This window comes from Pteropus alecto, unplaced genomic scaffold, assembly GCF_000325575.1.
Source record: "Pteropus alecto unplaced genomic scaffold, ASM32557v1 scaffold106, whole genome shotgun sequence".
Classification (NCBI taxonomy): domain Eukaryota; kingdom Metazoa; phylum Chordata; class Mammalia; order Chiroptera; family Pteropodidae; genus Pteropus; species Pteropus alecto.
In genome coordinates, this window is record NW_006442103.1 from 19,450,339 (window position 1) to 19,467,154 (window position 16,816).

The 16,816-nt window shown below is 52.0% G+C and overlaps 2 protein-coding genes across 2 annotated transcripts; one reads left to right on the plus strand and one right to left on the minus strand.

The window, feature by feature from the left end:
- The first annotated feature begins 540 nt into the window (after nucleotides 1-540).
- On the plus strand, nucleotides 541-3,646 carry OAZ3 (ornithine decarboxylase antizyme 3). The gene is given in 5 exon segments (NM_001290663.1): nucleotides 541-771; nucleotides 1,064-1,200; nucleotides 1,951-2,126; nucleotides 2,605-2,690; nucleotides 3,390-3,646. Coding segments are annotated over 5 exon segments (705 nt in total). The 5' UTR covers nucleotides 541-607; the 3' UTR covers nucleotides 3,533-3,646.
- A 1,355-nt stretch (nucleotides 3,647-5,001) lies between these two features.
- TDRKH (tudor and KH domain containing) lies at nucleotides 5,002-11,929 on the minus strand. The gene is made up of 12 exons (XM_006919784.3): nucleotides 11,785-11,929; nucleotides 10,980-11,086; nucleotides 10,185-10,374; nucleotides 9,411-9,550; nucleotides 8,979-9,300; nucleotides 7,950-8,110; nucleotides 7,589-7,761; nucleotides 7,282-7,346; nucleotides 6,841-6,992; nucleotides 6,516-6,617; nucleotides 6,160-6,256; nucleotides 5,002-5,982 (listed from the first exon to the last, which is right to left on the minus strand). Exons 1-12 carry the CDS (start codon nucleotides 11,906-11,908, stop codon nucleotides 5,930-5,932), a joined length of 1,686 nt encoding a protein of 561 aa, XP_006919846.1. The 5' UTR covers nucleotides 11,909-11,929; the 3' UTR covers nucleotides 5,002-5,929.
- Nucleotides 11,930-16,816: the final 4,887 nt, after the last annotated feature.

Below are 16,816 nucleotides of genomic sequence, written 5' to 3' on the forward strand. Positions count from 1 at the left end.
ATGGAACTGAGAAATATCCAGCTTCTTTGAGACAGGGTGTGAGCTTTTTTGCTACAGGCCCGCCCAGCAGATCAACTAATTTCCTTTAGCTATCTGTGCCCCTGGAGGCATTCTGTTTGCAATGAGAAGGCTCAACGGTGTGTAGCACTCCTGAGTTATTAACTTATTCAGGGTAGGGATAATGATAAAAATACTGAACTGATAGGAACTGGGAACCAGCCAATCGGGTCAGACCTTGGATAAGGGTCTTGGAGGCCTCTTGGAGTGGCAGACACCAGCCCTTTCGTTGCTGAATTTTAGGGGGAGTGAGGACGTGCGTGTGTTGCGGGGGCAGGCCGGGTGGGCACAAGTGCTCAGGCAGAGCTGTTTACCAACCAGTAGAGAAGCTGAAGTATTTTAACAACTAACTGGTACAGCCGTGAAATGCGTACTTGGCTAAGGGGGTAGGGTGGGGTACGGGAGGAGACCGGACTCTTGAAGTGACATAAGGGTTGACTCCTCGTCCATGTCATAGTGCCCACTGCATCATAATGGCACCAGGTTGCCTAAACCTCTGCCGCTCATCTCTGAATCTCACTTTGCCGCAGGGAGGCACTGAACTGAAAAGCTGCCTTGTAACAGGTCTCGCCCCTCTATCTACTCCCTTTCTTACATCAAGAGGGGAAAAACACGGAACTACCAGTACCCGATCTGGTCACCATACGCCTATTACCTCTACTGCTACAAATACCGGATCACCCTCCGGGAGAAGATGCTGCCGTGTTGTAAAAGGTACTTATTTTCATCTCTACTTGTAGTTGTTCATGTAAATTGGAAGGAAAAATAAAGAGTTTGAGAGGACTTCCCAAGTGGCAAGAAGATGACAATAGCAAAATAGATGGAAGGCTGGCGTGGAAGTTTAGAGTTTTTCCAACTGGCTGGCCTGGGAAAATGGGAACAGACTGGTCCACAGAAGATGCAGAAGCTGGTGCCAGAGCCTGGGCCTGAGTTCCTGGCAGTTAGGACCCTCTCTCTCCCCTCAGACTCAGAGATAATCTAACTCGGGCCTTTTTTACCCAAGCAGCATCACTTACAAGGAACAAGAGGACTTGACACTCCGGCCCCGTTGCTGCCTTCAGTGCTCCTGAGTCCCTAGCAGGCCTCCAGGTGGGCAGAAACACCGAGCAGAGTGACCACGACCAGCTTAAAGAACTGTATTCGGTAAGTGGACTGTGAACTGGTGCTGAGTTGGTACCGGACAACCCTGTGCTCGCTGTAACGATACCTTGCAGAGAAGGGACATTAGCTGGTTGGAAAATAAGTCATAGAGAGTGCTAGAAGAGACCCCGGAGCTCAGGTGCAAACGCTGCTTGCTTCATAGACAAGGATTCTGACCCAGAGATCTATGTCGAGGTTGTAGAGCTGGTGGTGAAACGCAGGATGGGAAAAGTGGGAACAGAGGTCGAGCAGCCCGTCTTAGGGCTCGTGGGACATAAGGCTGCTCAGATGCTAACCGGGACTCGAACCCGGAACTCCTGCACTTGCCCCCGCATCGTATTGCACCAACGCGCCTGCGTGTGACCTCTGCATTTTAGATGAGAAATGCAATTCAAAGGAAACCCATATGATGGGAAAAAGTGGAATGAATTGTCTTATCTGCCGGTGAAGAGTGCAAGCAGGTGGCACAGCCCTGAGAAGCGGCGCTGACGTGTCTGTCCGTCTCCGAAGGGCAGTGTGCCGAGGCGAGGCTGGCAGCAGCATTCGACACTGGCTCCAGACCCGACGTTTCCCATCGAGAGCTCCACGATAGCGATGGAGTAGGTCCTAGAGCTAAGGGACGCTGTTGGAACCCTGGTTCCGGTTCTCGCAGGCTTTCCACCGCCCCCTCCTCGCTTCCAGACGCCTCAGTCGGCCTGAGGTCTGATGAGCACACGAGCAGATCACCACCACTCACTTTCACTCCCTTTCCAGGCTGGCAACCTGACGGTACTGGCTACTGACCCCCGGCTCCACCAGGCCCCAGTGCAGCTAGACTTCCATTTCCGCCTCACCCCTAAGACCTCTGCCCACTGGCACGGCCTTCTCTGTGACCACCGACTCTTCCTGGACATCCCATATCGGGCCTTGGATCGAGGAAACCGAGAAAGGTGACTGAATCTGGCTGGCTGGGAGAGGGGAGGGCAGAGGGAGGGGCTGTCACCCTCACCCCATCATAGTCAGGTGAGGGCGGACTCAGGAGCTGGAGACAGCCGAACCAGCTGAACTGCACGCAGACAGGCTCGCGAGCTAGCCTGGGGCCGGGGTTCAAGGATGCAGCCCGTGGGAGGTTGCTGGATTCGGGCAGAAACAGGATCCATGAACAGCTGACTAGGATGTGCTCTCCGGCTGCTGACAGGGCATGGCCTTCTCCCAGGCCCTGCCCGGGCCATGGGTGTCCAGTCTCACAGTGAATGAGCCCTTGGTTTCAGAGACAGGTCTATCAAAATTAATTTAGTAACTTGCACTTCTTGGCTGGGATCAGCAAAACCTGACCCATGAGATTTCTTCTGCTCCAAGTGGGCACCTTTCTGGATTCTGCGTCCACTAAACGTTCCGTTAACTGTGATTCTTCTCCCTGGCTCCTAGTTTGACTGCGACATTGGAATACGTGGAAGAGAAGACCGATGTGGACTCTGTGTTTGTAAACTTTCAGAACAGCCGGAACGACAGAGGTGGGATCTGCTGTCCTCGGCCCTTGGTGCTGAAGCGTTTGCCTTTTTAGGAGACGCTCTTTCCCCCTACTCTTTAAAAAGGGCACCCGCAAGCATTTTAGGGCCTCCCTGCCCCCACAAAGGAAATTAAGGTATCTAGCATTCCGTTCAAGTCCCTGCAGGTAGATTTGAGAGAGCAGACTGAAGCGGCACCGGTGAAACTGCATAGCATCCATTCGAGGGATGTGGCTGGTAGGACAGGAAGGGTACCCAGTGGATTAAGCACCTGCAGTATGAAAGGGTCAGGAGTAAGGACCAGGAGTATATTCGACCAGGTGCTGAGAGCCTCTTACAGAAACTACCTGCTCCCTCGAGCTCATACTCTGTTGGACATGAGACAAAGAACGGTCAAGAGTAGACAGAACTATCATTGTTAGGCATTTCATCAACATCTCGTTTAATCCCAAATTCTGTTGAGGAAGGTTCTGTAGTCCCCAATTTACGAATGAAGACACTGAAGTTCAGAAGGGTCAACTCGTAGACTGTCACATAGCTAAGTGAATGTTCACGCTAGGGTTAGTCTTGGGCCCGTGGGACTCTAAAGCGCATCCTCCCGATACCTGCGCCATACGGCTCCCCCGCGGCCACTCCCTAGTGGAACCCGCCAGACCCCTAGAGTGCTCGTGGCTTCCCAGCTCTAATTCGCCCTCTCCTCCACAGGTGCCCTGCTGCGGGCCTTCAGCTACATGGGCTTCGAGCTGGTCAGACCAGACCACCCTGCTCTCCCTCCCTGGGACAATGCCATCTTTATGGTGTATCCTCTTGAAAGGGACCTGGGCCACCTGCACAGCGAGCCTCCCTGAACATGCTTATTCCTACTGTGTGAGGGGCTGGGGGCCTTGACAAACAGGACCCGGGGGCCGAGGATGTGATTCAGGACACCTCCTTCCACCCTAGGAATAAAGGGTAGTGCAGTCCTCGTGTTCACTGTTTCTTGGGGTGAAAGTGGGGTTGGCTGCCGGGGAACATGAGCCTCGCAGAGCAGAAGTTGCTGTACGAGAAACACTTAATGACTGGAAAGGTCAGGGACCTGACCAAAGGCGGAAAAGACCTAAAGATTTTAGGCTCCTTTGCCTTCCCTGCACCCCAAAGCCAGGCCCCCTTTATTCTAACCATTTACTGAGCTCCCGCTGGGAGCAAGAGCCAAGCGTACCGGTCATCCACACATTTAAGCTAACTGGACACAAGTGCTAATTCCTTCTCTGTGGACGTGGAGGACAGAGAAGGCATATGGGTCCCCCGGCTTTGCCTCAAGGGGACTTTGACGAAAAAACAGGAGGCGTGGAAGAGGGTGTTCCAGGCAGGACAGCACAGGCTCGTACTGGAAGGACAAGGAACCCATCGGAATGCGACGTAAGCTGACGAGGCTGAGAGGCCATGGTAAAGGGACAGACTTTGACGCACAGTAGCAAACGGTGGCCAGGAACGAGGTGCCACTTGTGTTCTAGAACAGGAAGTCTTATGAACTTATGTCGGGGCCCTCTCCGCCTGAGGGTGAGGGGATGAGGGGCGAGGAAACCAGGCACTAAGTGGCCTCAGGACCCTGCTGGGGGCCAAGCCTGCGTCAGTGAGCAAGCTCGGGGCAGCCCCCACGGAGCCCTCCGAACCCGGGGGCTGCTCCTCAGGGCTGCTCCTTCACGGGAGCCTCTGCTCACTGGTACTGAGGCTTTTCTGTAAACTTTGAAAGTCGCAGCTGTGGGAAAATGGAGTTGCCATGTAGTATATGGGTAGACCTCACTAATTCCTAGCTCGGAAAACAAATCCGACATAAGGCATCCTCACGTGCTAACTTCAAGTTTTCCAGTTTACCTTGCTGATCCTTAAGCAAAACCAATGTTCATTTACTGGTCTTCCCCCACCCACGCTACTATACATTTATAATGTTTACTTTCACGTCCCGTCACGGTTCTCACTGGGTCCTCGTAGTGCGGGCGGGAGTGCAGACAGGCTGGCAGGGGGTCGGGCTCCCTAAAGTCTTACAACCTGTTTAGAGCGAAGGCCTCATGCTAGGACCCAGATTTCTAGAACCCTAATCCAGGCCTTTTCTTCCAAATAGTTTGTGTGGGGTTGTACACAGTCCAGACCGAGTTGGTTCTGGTTCTTAGTGAATGGTTAGTTCTGAAGTTAACTTTAGGAAAAGAATGTGATCTATACGCAGGAGAGACACTCGCTTCAGGGGTGGCCCCTCTCTGGGAGCTGTCTGGGAATCTTCTCAACCTAAGTCTGGTGAAAACTGCCAAAGGCCTGCTTCTACCTTGCAACTCAATCAGCATTTAGTTTTAAGTTTTTGAGAACTTTATTCAGCAAAGAATCTCCCACACGCTTTAAACAACTACATGTGCTCTCGCTCTCTCTCGGTGTGTGTGTGTGTGTGTGCGCGCACACACGTACTACAGATACTACATCAGCAGTTTAGAGTGCTTCCTGAGCCGCCTCTGTCAACTGGGATTTCACCCAAGGGTACAAGGGAACAGCTGCAGCGCTTTGCAAAACCCGTCTCCACGTGGGCAGCTGAGGCTGGGAGGCAGTGCTCTCCCACCTCCTGGGGCGTTTTAACATAAATACGCTGTCCTGCCTTTGCCTCCTGACTCAACTGCAGTGCATCACTCAAACCCTCCCTTAGCCAGAGCCGCCTGACGGGCTGCGTCGGAAGCGCGCAGACTGTCACTTCCGAAGACCGAGCCCCTGGCTGTTTCCCAGCCTTGCAAAGGGCACAGCCCAGCGGCGGGGGCATCGGACTGGCAGAGGGGAACAAGCCAGATGCTGAGCAGCCCGGACATAACAAGCAGTAGTCAAACCCTGGGATGGGGTGGGAGGGGGTGGAGCAGGGGCACGCGTGTCTCCCGCCACCCCGCACTTTCTGGTAGTCCGACGGAAGGAGAAAACGCACTTGGCCCACAGCAGGCCGGACCGTGCGTGTAATGAAGGAAGGACTGCATAGATCTCTTTGGCACAGGCTCCTCTCTCCAGGCACCAAATCCTGTGCAAATTCTGCCAAAGACACGAAAGGCTTGGAAGGGCTCGATCTGAGAGCAAGGTGAGCTACAGGAAAGCAGCTGCAGAGGTGGTACTTAGGCTGTGGGGACGCGAGGGTGCAGCAGGGCCCCTGCTGCCATCCTCACTACTGTTCCTGCTGCTACAGACAGATGAGAGCTGCACTCGCACAGCAAAGCGGATGGCCAAGGCAGCGGAAGCCGACTTCAGATTAAGAAGTCATCTTCGAGGTTATCATCGCCAGACATGGAGGCAGCTTCTGCACAGCAGAAATGAGGACAAAGTCAGACCCCACCCTAAGCTAGCAGGCACTTCCATGGAGGCTCGGGGTGCTCTGTGACCCCCGGCCAAGAGCCTCGACGAGCTCCCTAGCTGGGGAGGCCGACTGAGAAATGGTGGCTGCGGAGGACGCTCCGGGAGGAGATGCTGTTGGTACCTGATAAGCTGAGGCAGGACAGGGTGTTCGCTCTCTCTTCAGGGCTCTTCCTGGTCTCGGTGAGCACGCTGCTGGCAGAGATGTCTGTTTCTGTGGCCTGAGAGGATGCAAACAGGAGAAGAATGTGCTGGCCGGAGGGAAAGGGGTGGCCAGTCTTTCTGCTCAGAGGATGTGGTTCAGGCAGTTGAGTCTGGCTGCCCAGAGGGACACGATACTGCCTTTGATAACCCCATAGAGCAACTCGGCGTCCTGGGTAAAGCCCTCTGCAAAATGGCATGCCCAAGAGCCCTCGAGTCTCTTGAGGCACGAGATCTGGCCTGAGGCAGCACCCTCAGTGGCTGTGATGGCTCACTCACCGCGTCGTGCAGCGTGTCTGAGACAGCTCGGTTTTCTTCCATGTCTTCGGGAAGCTCAACTGCGTACCCTTTACGAACTAATTCCAACCCGATATCAAGTTTCTGAGAAGAACAATGAAAAGGGCGAGATCTCTCTGTGAGGAAGGGCAAATCTGAGGGGACGGCAGAAGAGCTAGGATCGATGCTTTACAGACATCCCTCTGCTGGTCAGTGAGCAGATCTGACCACGCGGGAGTCATGCCGGTCAGGGTTTCTGGGAAAAACAAGTAAATGAGCTATAAACACACCGAAGAGCCAGCGAGCGGCGTGCGAGCCCCTGGCTTACCTTCCCGCTGCTAGTATCATACAGGTAGATCTTGGGCCAAGTTGAGATCCCAGTCTGGACGTAGCTAGAGATCTTGGCTACCAGGGGCTTCCAGTCGGCACAGTGAGTGAGTCTGTCAAACTCGTCCAAAGCTTCCTCTTCCCACTGTTCGCCTGGCAAAAGATTGTTGGGGGGTGGTGGGGGACTCCGAAGGGGGGAGCGGTCCGTGCTGCCCGGGCTGCGAGTGCCCCCTGGAGGGCAATGGGAACCGCAGCTTCCTGTGCTGGAAGACACCTACGTGACCGCCAGGCAAGTTTCTGGCTGTTGCTTTCCAGTGCTGGTGAAGACGAGACACCTGAGCCCCTACAACTCGAAAAGCCTCAGAATGTGAGAGCTCCTCCCACAGGCTGTGTCAGTCACTCTACTTGGAGGCAAGGTCAGTAGGTGTCGTGACCAATTTACCTGCGGGGCCGATCCGCGCCAGGCTGCACTCTACTGCTTGAAACGGAAGGCTGAGGAAGTCACTCCTGAAGAGAAAGCAATGAAAGTCAGAATCGCAGCGCCGGAAGGGCCTTCCTGTCCCTTGCTCCTAGACAGCGGCGGCTCACCCAGCGGGGGAAGACACGGTCTGCTCCACGTGATCATGCTCCATGTGACCATGCCCTCTTGCAAGGCCCGCAGTGAGGGGGGCAGCAGCTCACTGTCCTCCGGCCGGGGCAGAGCGACAGCTGGGACTCCAGCCTGACCCCACCCTGGCCTCCACACTGACCTGAGTGCCCTGAGGTCCCTCAGTGGGCAATCTCCATTATCTCCGAAGTCAACAAAGTAGAGGTCCAGGTTCCCGTTTTCTAAGGTGCCGAGGACCCGGGCTCGATACCAGGAGCCATTCGTAGGTAAAGGTGCTGCTACAATGTCCCCTACGTGCACGGTCAGGTCTTCGGGCTACACGTGGGGAGGCGGAGCCAGGAGAGGAGCGAGTTAGTGAGGCGTAGGCTGAAAACAGGTTAACGGGCAATATCGGAAGGAAAAAGGACAAGTAGCTGCTCCACAGGAAAAGGAAGCGAATAGACCACGATGAACAGGACAGGCCCCTCTGCATCAGACCCAGCCCTGCCCCTCAGGCGACTCACCAGACTGTTCTCATAGTGCTGGGTCATCTCACTGACAAGCTTATCCAACTGCAGGCTGCGGGAGCCGATGATCTGGATCCAGAAGTGGTTGGGATGTTCCGAGGCAGAGACGTAGACCTCCAGGAACTCATCGGCATGGAAACTGAAGTCAGGACTGGGGACTGAACAGAGAGAAGCCAGTTAAGCTGCAGAATCACCACCGTCTGATGTGGTGACCACACCAGAACCATCTCTGGTTGGCACGGGGAGACTGCATCTGGGGGTGAGAGGTGCCAAATAAAAAGTGGCCATTACCATTTTAAAGGGAGCTGGAGGGACAACCGGATGAATCACACAGGAACACCCTGAAAGGCACTGAGCTATGTTCCATGCCTTCCTACGGAACTGAGTAATAAGAGTTTACGTTCTTAGTCATCGGCCAGGTACCCAAATCAGTCATCGATTACAGTGACGGTAAGCCCTGCACACGCCAGCTATGCGCGGACCAGTGGAAGGCGCTCGGACAGATGTGGGCTCGCTCCCTATCCCATGCTCCCACTGACTCATTACGTGACCCTGGATAAGTCTGTGAGCCTCTCGGGGCCCCGTTTCCTCTGCCCATCCCACAGCTGTGGGTGGGACAGAAAGCTCACAGCCTTTTCATTCTTCTTCAGCAGCTGGTTTTCAAAAACGAGACAGGCAAAAAAATAAAAGGAAAAAGAATTGGGCCGAGTATTTTACTTGTTTAATAACTGTATTTGGTGAAAGAATACCATGTAAATTCAATTATTTGATATATTACTCCTGGACTAGTTTCCTGCCAATCGGCATATTTCTATAATGTTCTCCATCACTAAGTGGTTTGTATTCAGAAAAATATTATCTTTAGTACCAACCTAAGTAAAATATTACCAAAAAAGGCCTATCTGTGATGAGACTTGTAAGTGTAGTTAAGAAAACAGAAGTTATTTTTTACTGTTCCTATTTTGGGTTACCTAAGCCAGGATTTCTATCTTCATGTAGCTAGTGGGTTCCACCCCCGTTTCATACTTTCAAACATGGACGTCTCTGGACTGGTCTGGGCTCCAGACTTCTGAACGCTGTCACTGTTAGGTGTCTCCCAGGAACCTTCTTCTGGCCCCACGATGGCTACGTCGCCACCCCCTCTGTGGGGAGGAGCCCCCGGCGGCGAAGCCTGCTGTGTCCTGGCACCGGCGCTGTGCCATAAAGCTGGCTCTCCGGCTGCGCCCGGCTCGGCCATGGCCTCTCGTCTCACACTGATCGGCTGCTTGCGTGGGACCCTGGTTTCTGCAGAATGAGCGATCCTCTTGCGAAGTTCTTCATCCTCAGAAACTTTCTCTAGTATCAAGTGCTGTGGGGAACAAGGGGAGGGGCGAGAGCTGTGGCCAGCTGGCCTGACCCGGGATGGAATGAACGGCTCTCCTCGTTCTTCGATGTGATTCAAGTCCGTCAGCTACTTGCCTTGGCTGCTGCCACTTCCTTCTGCGTGCCTGAGATTTTTATAAGTCTCGATAGTAGTAGCGTCCCCTCCGACTCTTTGTCACAGGTAATTTTGGCTCCAGAGGCCTTGCAGATGGAACGAATCGTCTCGCCGCCTCGCCCTACGTTCAACAACACATCAGACCGCGTCCTGGGTCCTGGCTGGCCTCCGCCACCAGAGAAACCACTGTGTGCGCATCTACAAGGAGCGGAATGCAAAACACCGAAGGGAGAGGCGCTACGGGGACCCCCGCCGCGCGGAGGGGGCTGCCGGATTCTCCACTCTGCCCGCCTCACGTCCACCCGGCACTGGCCAGGCTGGCTTCGCGCCATTTCTGTTTCTGACCACTCAGCGTGCCTGCCTCCCACTTCGTTAGAAGAGACCTTACGTGACGTGTGAAACGTCGGGCCAAGGACAGGGCGCTTCTGTGAAGGAAGCGTGCCGGGGGCTCTCTGCAGCACTCCCGTCAAAGCGCTGGGGCGGCACGAGCGGCCTCGGTCTCCCTCTACACGTTACGAGGGAAGCACATTTACCCGAACCTGAACCCTCTGGAACCTATCTGTAAAGTTCGGCTCATACGACTTCTGAGGGAATGGGCTTTGCTTTACCGATAGTTCTGTGAAAAAGGAAACCTCTAGTCTCAACGTCTTTTTTTCACGGCAGGGTGAAGGGGGAGACGGCCGGGAACCCTCGGAAAGGTGTGACAGGAAGGCAAAGAAGAAACGGAGACGGCAGAGGCAGCCGTCCGGCGGTACCTATGATTCTGCCCACAGATCTCTGGGGGACTGAGAGCTGCTCAGACACTGGGGTATTCTCTGTCAGGATCTGATGGATTGCTGCTTTGGCCTTGCACACCTGAACAGGAAAACCACTGATAAGCAGCACCCGCTCATCGCCTACATCCTCTGTGTCCACATCGATGCGAGCACCTGTCTGTTTCCGCAGCTGCAGAGAAAAGGGTACATGGCAGTGTGCTTCCGGAAGGGCGCCCATTCGGGCCAGCGGAGGACACCTGGAGCCCGACCCTGGAGGGAGACGGCACTGCACGGCTAGCAGCCAAATCGGGCCGCTCCACGCAGTCCTCCTACGGAAGGGGGTCAGTGACAACGGCAGCCCCGAACGGCCGTTAACTCAAACAGCTCCTCCCTGTGTCCGGAACCCGCTTTCCTAACCTTATGTGGATTAGAGACTTAGATATTTTGTTTTCTTGACATTCTACCTGAACAATGGAAGATGGTACGGACAATCAGGGAGGTAGTCCATATTTACTATCGATTAATGAGAGTTCATTAATTCCACAGTAGAACAGAATGATTCGAGCTATACCAAGCTGAGACTCATCCACGCAGAGATCCCCATTCCAAGCCGAGTCATCCATTCTCTAGGGAGCAGAAGTACTCATCTCTAGAAGGGAGTCAGCATACTAGCTAAAAAAAGTTCCTCCATTTTTTATGTTTAAAGTATACATAGCGTGGGTGGCTTTTGTGGGGCGGGGGCAGGGAGGGGGAGCAGTCAATCCCCGGGACAGCGGGAAGCCCCCGCGCGCTCACCTGTTTGATATTGGCTCCCTGCCGGCCGATGATGAGCTTCACGGCCTCCTGGGGCACTCGCATCTCCATCTCGACATCGTCCTCCCCAACGAACGTCAGCCGCTCCTCTGCACAGATCACGCTCGTCCGGTCAGGCTGACAGCACCCAACGCCACTGCCAGCCCTCCCCTGACGGGGCTGTCGGACACACCGAGCCAAGAGACAGACCGAGGGTCTCAGCCACAAGGACAGGGAGAAGTCGCCACTGAGTGGGTACTGGAACGCCCCGAAGGACTGGAAGAGGGGCACGCTCTCTGGGACACTGTTTCAGATGCTCAAGTGGAGGGGGCATTTGGCTCTGCCGGGTTCAGGCAAACTACTTCTGGAGAAGAACGGAGGCCGACGGCGCCCGAAGAGCGGGCCCGGAACCCCCGTCTGTACACGCATCACTTCTCCAGCCCGGCCGCTGGGGAAACTGCACCCCAGTCAGCCTTCTCCTAACGACTAAATAGAAGGAGCTTACGTGTAAAAAAGATGAATATAGATATTAAAAAAAAAAGAACCATTGCAGCACTGATGTTGAAGGGAACAGATCAACAGAATTATGAATTTTTCATTTCATAGAAATGATAGCTTCATATAAATGATAAGAGCTTCACATGAAGAACAGAGAAAAGAAGAAACCAAAGCGTTTCAAAGATCCCTCAGAGAAAGCCAATTACATCCCAGCCAAGGACACCGGGCCTGGCAAGGGCAGCTGTCGGTCCACTTGGCAGAGGCCGCGGTGGTGAGCGCTGCCGTGTGCGCAGGCGTGGGGTCCACGTACCTCTGCTCTCCCGGTACCTGCGGTACAGGATGTAGGCAACTGCGGCGCTGGCTGGGATCCCCAGGCCCAGCGCTATTTTCTGAACAGTGGACAGAGTTGTCCAAGAAGTCCGTTCAGTGGACATTTTCTGCTGTACTCTTACATCCTGAAACAAGCAAATGAGAGGAAAGGAGGCGCTTTCCCCCAACACCTTTATGGCTGGCGGAGGGACGTGGGAACGCAGTGATGCTCCTGAAGAGAACACTATGCCCGCTGTCCCGTTTCAGGAGCCTGAGTGGTCTCCACATCCACTTCACACAAAAGATCTTGATACTTTTTAAAGCTAGCGAAGGGACGCATGCAGCTAAACAGAGGCACCCTTCATCCCCTTGTCCAAGTGGAACTACACACTGAGCAGTTTTAAAAGACAAATGAACACAAAATTATTACTATTTAAAAAATACATATTTAGATTTCATATCAAACTATTTAAAATTCCTTCTTCATGCTCTTCTCTGCTTCCAGGCCTTTCCAGAAGCTGCTGTCTCTGCAAGGAATGGTTTTCCAGGCCTCGTGTTAGGCTTTGCTACTTCTGCGTACCTTTCTTGGAGGAACAGTCTTTGCTGACTGTCTGTACTCCTGATTTCCATTTACTCAACAGTGCAAGCAGGTTCTGCCCTGCTCCTTCGCCAAAACTCCAGCCAGCAGAAAACAACCCAGATGGCGCCTACGAGCCTCATCTAAGCTTAGCCCTGGTTCCCTCTTTTCCTTGGTTTCTCCTACTTCCCTGGAAGGGCCTTCTGGGTCCTGGGCTCATCCTCCTGTTGCTCTAGGCACTGCTCCTGTCACTCTGCTCTTCTTGGCTAATTTCATCCACACCTGCAGCTTCATTATTACCCACCTGCTAATGACACCACGACACTGCGCCTGAACGGATCCGAGACTCCTCAAATCTCACGCCACTGCAGTGGTCTTCCTGGCCTTCTCACAGCGGCCAGTAAGAAGTGACACAGTCAGATCCTGTGTCACTGTATCTTCATTTTGCTGCCAAGCAAATCTTAATGCCGAGCATGTCCCTTAATGTATTTCCTCGTTCCATACACTTTCTCACCCTCGTAATTATTTTATACCATCTCTTCTCAAACCTCTAGGGCCTCCTCCTCCATCCTCTCTCTCATATCCTTGCTTCCGATTGCACTGAGAAAGTAGAACATTCAGAGAAAAGAAATTTCCATATTTTCCCACCTACCTCCACCTGCGCCTACCTCTTGTATGGTCTCTCCTACGAACCACGATGAACTGTCTCTGCCCCCAGCCCCGCGGCCTCTCACAAACGTGCTGCTGCTCTTCCTCCTTGCCCAGCATCCTTAACGATTTCCTCTCCACTGGATCTTTCCATCAGCAAACACACTATTATTTCTCCTTTCCTGAAGAAACCTCTTCTTGATTTCACTTCTTCCAAATATCTTTCTTTCTTTCCTTCCTTTTACGAGAAAACTCGAGTGTTAATACTTCTGTGCTCAAGTTCTCTTCTTGAATCCACTCTCACTGCTCCTTGTCAAGGCCACCAGTGACTTCCCATTGATAAATCCAACGACCAGTTCTGCCCTCGCTTTACCCAGCCTCGCCTGTGTCTGGCACAGCTGGAGACGGCCTCTCCCCCTGAACACTGTGGCCCCACAGCGAGCATCTTCCTGGCTTTCCCGCTCCCTCTCTGGCTGCTCCCTTGGTCTCCTTTGCTGGTTCCTCCTTTCTCTAAGCTCTGGAGCGCTCCAGGACTGACTCTGCCCTCTTCACGGTTTTCTTCAATCTCATTAAGTCTCATGCTCTCTGCTAGATCCTACCTACATGCTGAGCACTCCCGGGTCCAGTCAGGACTGCTTTCCTGAACTCCAGGTCTGTATATCCGACTGCCTGAGACATCTCCACCTGATGTTTCATAGGCATCTCAAACTTAACACTGAGCTCCTGGTCTCACTCCCTTCCTGTGTGTGGTCTCTGCCATCTCAGTGAATGGCAGCTCCATTCTTTTATTTCCTCAGGCTAAAAATCCTGCTTATCTTCTCCCTTGAACAACGCATCCAGCCTATCAGCAAATCCTATTCATTCTACCTTCGAATTATGTGCAATCTGACTACTTTTCACCTCCCCACTGTTATGACCACCACCTGTTCAAAACCACTTTTGATTATCTCTTGTCTAGATTACTGTGATTTTTTTTTTGCGATTGCTTAACTATGTCCTTGCACTTGCCATTGTCCAGTTTATCCTCAACGCAACAGCTGGACAAAGTCAAATGACATTACTCATTCGCTCAAAGCCTTCCAGTGGCTTCCCGTCTCACTATGATTAAAAGCCAAAGTCATCATAATGACCTGCAAGGTATTTATTTTGATTGTTTCCACATGAGAACCTAAACTGCAGAAGGGCAGGAGTTTTTTGTTTCATTCCTTAGTGCTTAGCAAACAGCAGCCACTTGATAAATATTTGGTCAATAATCATTTGAATAAACTTTCTCTTCTTCAGCAACTCGGTGGCCCGCATGTAAACTCATGAATGGCAGGCACGGTTCTGTAATCTGATCTCTGCCTACCATTACATTCCGAGCCCATGTCTACTAGAGAAACGGGATACGCTGCTCTCTTCCGTTTACTTGCTGACTTGTGTGTCACTTGCCTTCCTAGTTTTACTCCTTAGCCCATCTGGTATCCCTGGCAAAACCCTATTCCTTCTTCAAATCTCAGCTCTGCTACTACCACTTCTGAGGCCTCTGGGATTTCCCCTTGCTGGCTGAGGGTGAGTTTCTTTAGCTCGTACTGCCCCTATATTAAGATGTTTTATTCTGGGTGTCTAAAAAAGATTTCACTTATCTACTGGTTATTTCATATATTTTCTCATATGGGCTCTAAAGTACAAAGCTTGTCTTCACTATTAATGTGCCACAGCGAAATAGTGCGGTCTGTTATGGGCTGAGCACGCTGGGGACACAAGGAAGAATAATAACTCCTGCCCTGAGATAGTCTAGTGGGAAAGATAAACACCAAAACAATAACGTGGCAATACAAAGACAATGTAAATTCTTGGTTCATGCAACAGCTGGGAGGAACCAGAACTTAAAAGGCTTATTTCTTAAAACCACCCCATTAAAATACAAATCACTTTTCTTCTGCATTCAAACCAACAAATATTTAGTATTCAATGTGTGCTTGACCCTGAGGATATAACAATCCAGGCACACTTAGTAGCTGCCTTATGAAGCTATCAGGCAGGGATAGCTTCTTGACAGGTGGCAATCTGTAGATGTTAAAGGTTTTGAGAAACTGAAAATCTAGCTCTGTGAACAAGAGCAGTAGCTTGATCCAACCTCTAACGCTGTCTGCCTTTAACACCATCTTTCTGGCCATAATTCATGCTTATGGGGCATAGAAGTCATAGAATTGTATAAACTGGAAGGGACTACAGAGCTGACCTGAATGCACTAATAATGTTGACAGTCTGAGACCCGGGGAGATATAGGGTTTCCCTAAGGACACACAACTAATTGGTCATTTCCGCACAATGCACTGTGCAAGGTGGTTTGAAGACCCGTCACTCGGCACCTCTTTACGGAGCCTAAAAGGACTAATAGCATTTTTTTTTTCCAGTTCAGAATCTATCAGAATCAAGGCAAAAGGATATTTGATAGTCCTGACTCTGCAGCCAAATCCCCAGCCCTGACTAGGTCAGATTTCGTGGCAATGAGCTTCCGTACGCTCCAAGCATACCTTCATAACACACGCATTGCTTGCAATTTTTGATTAACAGCTGTGTCTGTAGTGAGACTGAACTGAAGGTAGGAAGACCAATTTAGAGGCTAGACCAGGTGTAAACGATCGATAAGACCAATTTAGAGGCTAGACCAGGTGTAAACGATAAAGATGGAGAGAAGTGGCTGGATCAGTTTTAATAGGTAGAATACATAAGACCTAGCAATTAATTTATGGGAAGGTTAGAGGGTGAGCCAAGGAGCTGGCGAGCCTGAGCACCTGGTAGATGGTGGCATCTGAGATAGAGAATACTGATGATTTGGTAGTGGAGGGGGGGTGTGTGGTAGGAAGATGAATGTCAGTGACAAGGATAAATTGATTGGGTGACCTCTACTTGAACCAAAAGCTAAATTTTACCAAGTCCTCTTCAAATATTACAAATGAGGTTTGTGCTAATTGAGTTATCAGCTGCTGTCTCAACAAATGAACAGGTACTCGACTGAGCTAGTTTTGTTTACAATTTACACAGCTTTTCACACTTTTAAGTTTCTCTCTAGAAAAACATATAAAAGTGGGAAATAATATGATGGAAATTGGGACAGCTGTACAGTACTGAATGCTTGTGTTTGATGTTATTAATTCCAACTGAATGTGAAGAGAGTAGAACTTAAGACCACAGTTGCTAGGGGAAGCTGGGTACAGAGATGTGGATCGTTTGGAGGTGAGAAATGCGGCTAGATGAGGGCTTTCGGGAAAAGCTAACTTCGAAGTTTCCTGATTTTTGTATTAAAGAGCTGCTAACAACTATCTGATGTGCACAACTAAGACTTACTTCTACATTATCATTTCAAAGACGGTTAGGAGTCGAACCACGTGGTGAGCGGCAGGGCAGCAAGGGTCTCCGAATGACCAGAACCTAAAACACGGTGGTGACACGCGCCTCGAACTAAAGCAGCTCAATGTCATCATCCCGGCTACATTTATTTTTAAACCGAGATCGTTAAAAGAAAAAGCTGGGGAAAATCAAAGGGAAACTGAGAAACTGATGGCGGTTCTCAAAAAGGAACGGTCGGTGGAAGAGTCCGAACTGGCTCGGGGCGAACTCTCCTGCCCGGGTCCGCTGGGGCTTAACTCTGGGCCTAGAAAACACCCTTGGGTGCGGCGACTCGCCTCCTGGGGCTCGGATCCCCCCACCGCTGGGCCCCCGCCTCGGACACTGCCCTTCCTCAGCCCATTTCCGCCTCCAGGCTGCCAGGGACGCCCCCGGCCAGCCTGCCCACTCCCCCGACCTCAGCTCCCGGTCCCCG

Coding starts and splice junctions, on each gene's coding strand:
- TDRKH (XM_006919784.3), bottom strand. CDS start 11,908: ATGTCCACTGAACGGACTTCTTGGACAACTCTGTCCACTGTTCAGAAA. Junction 6,993..7,281: donor GGCGCGGATCGGCCCCGCAG/GTAAATTGGTCA, acceptor ATCTTTTGCCAG/GCGAACAGTGGGAAGAGGAA. Junction 6,618..6,840: donor ATGATACTAGCAGCGGGAAG/GTAAGCCAGGGG, acceptor TGTTCTTCTCAG/AAACTTGATATCGGGTTGGA.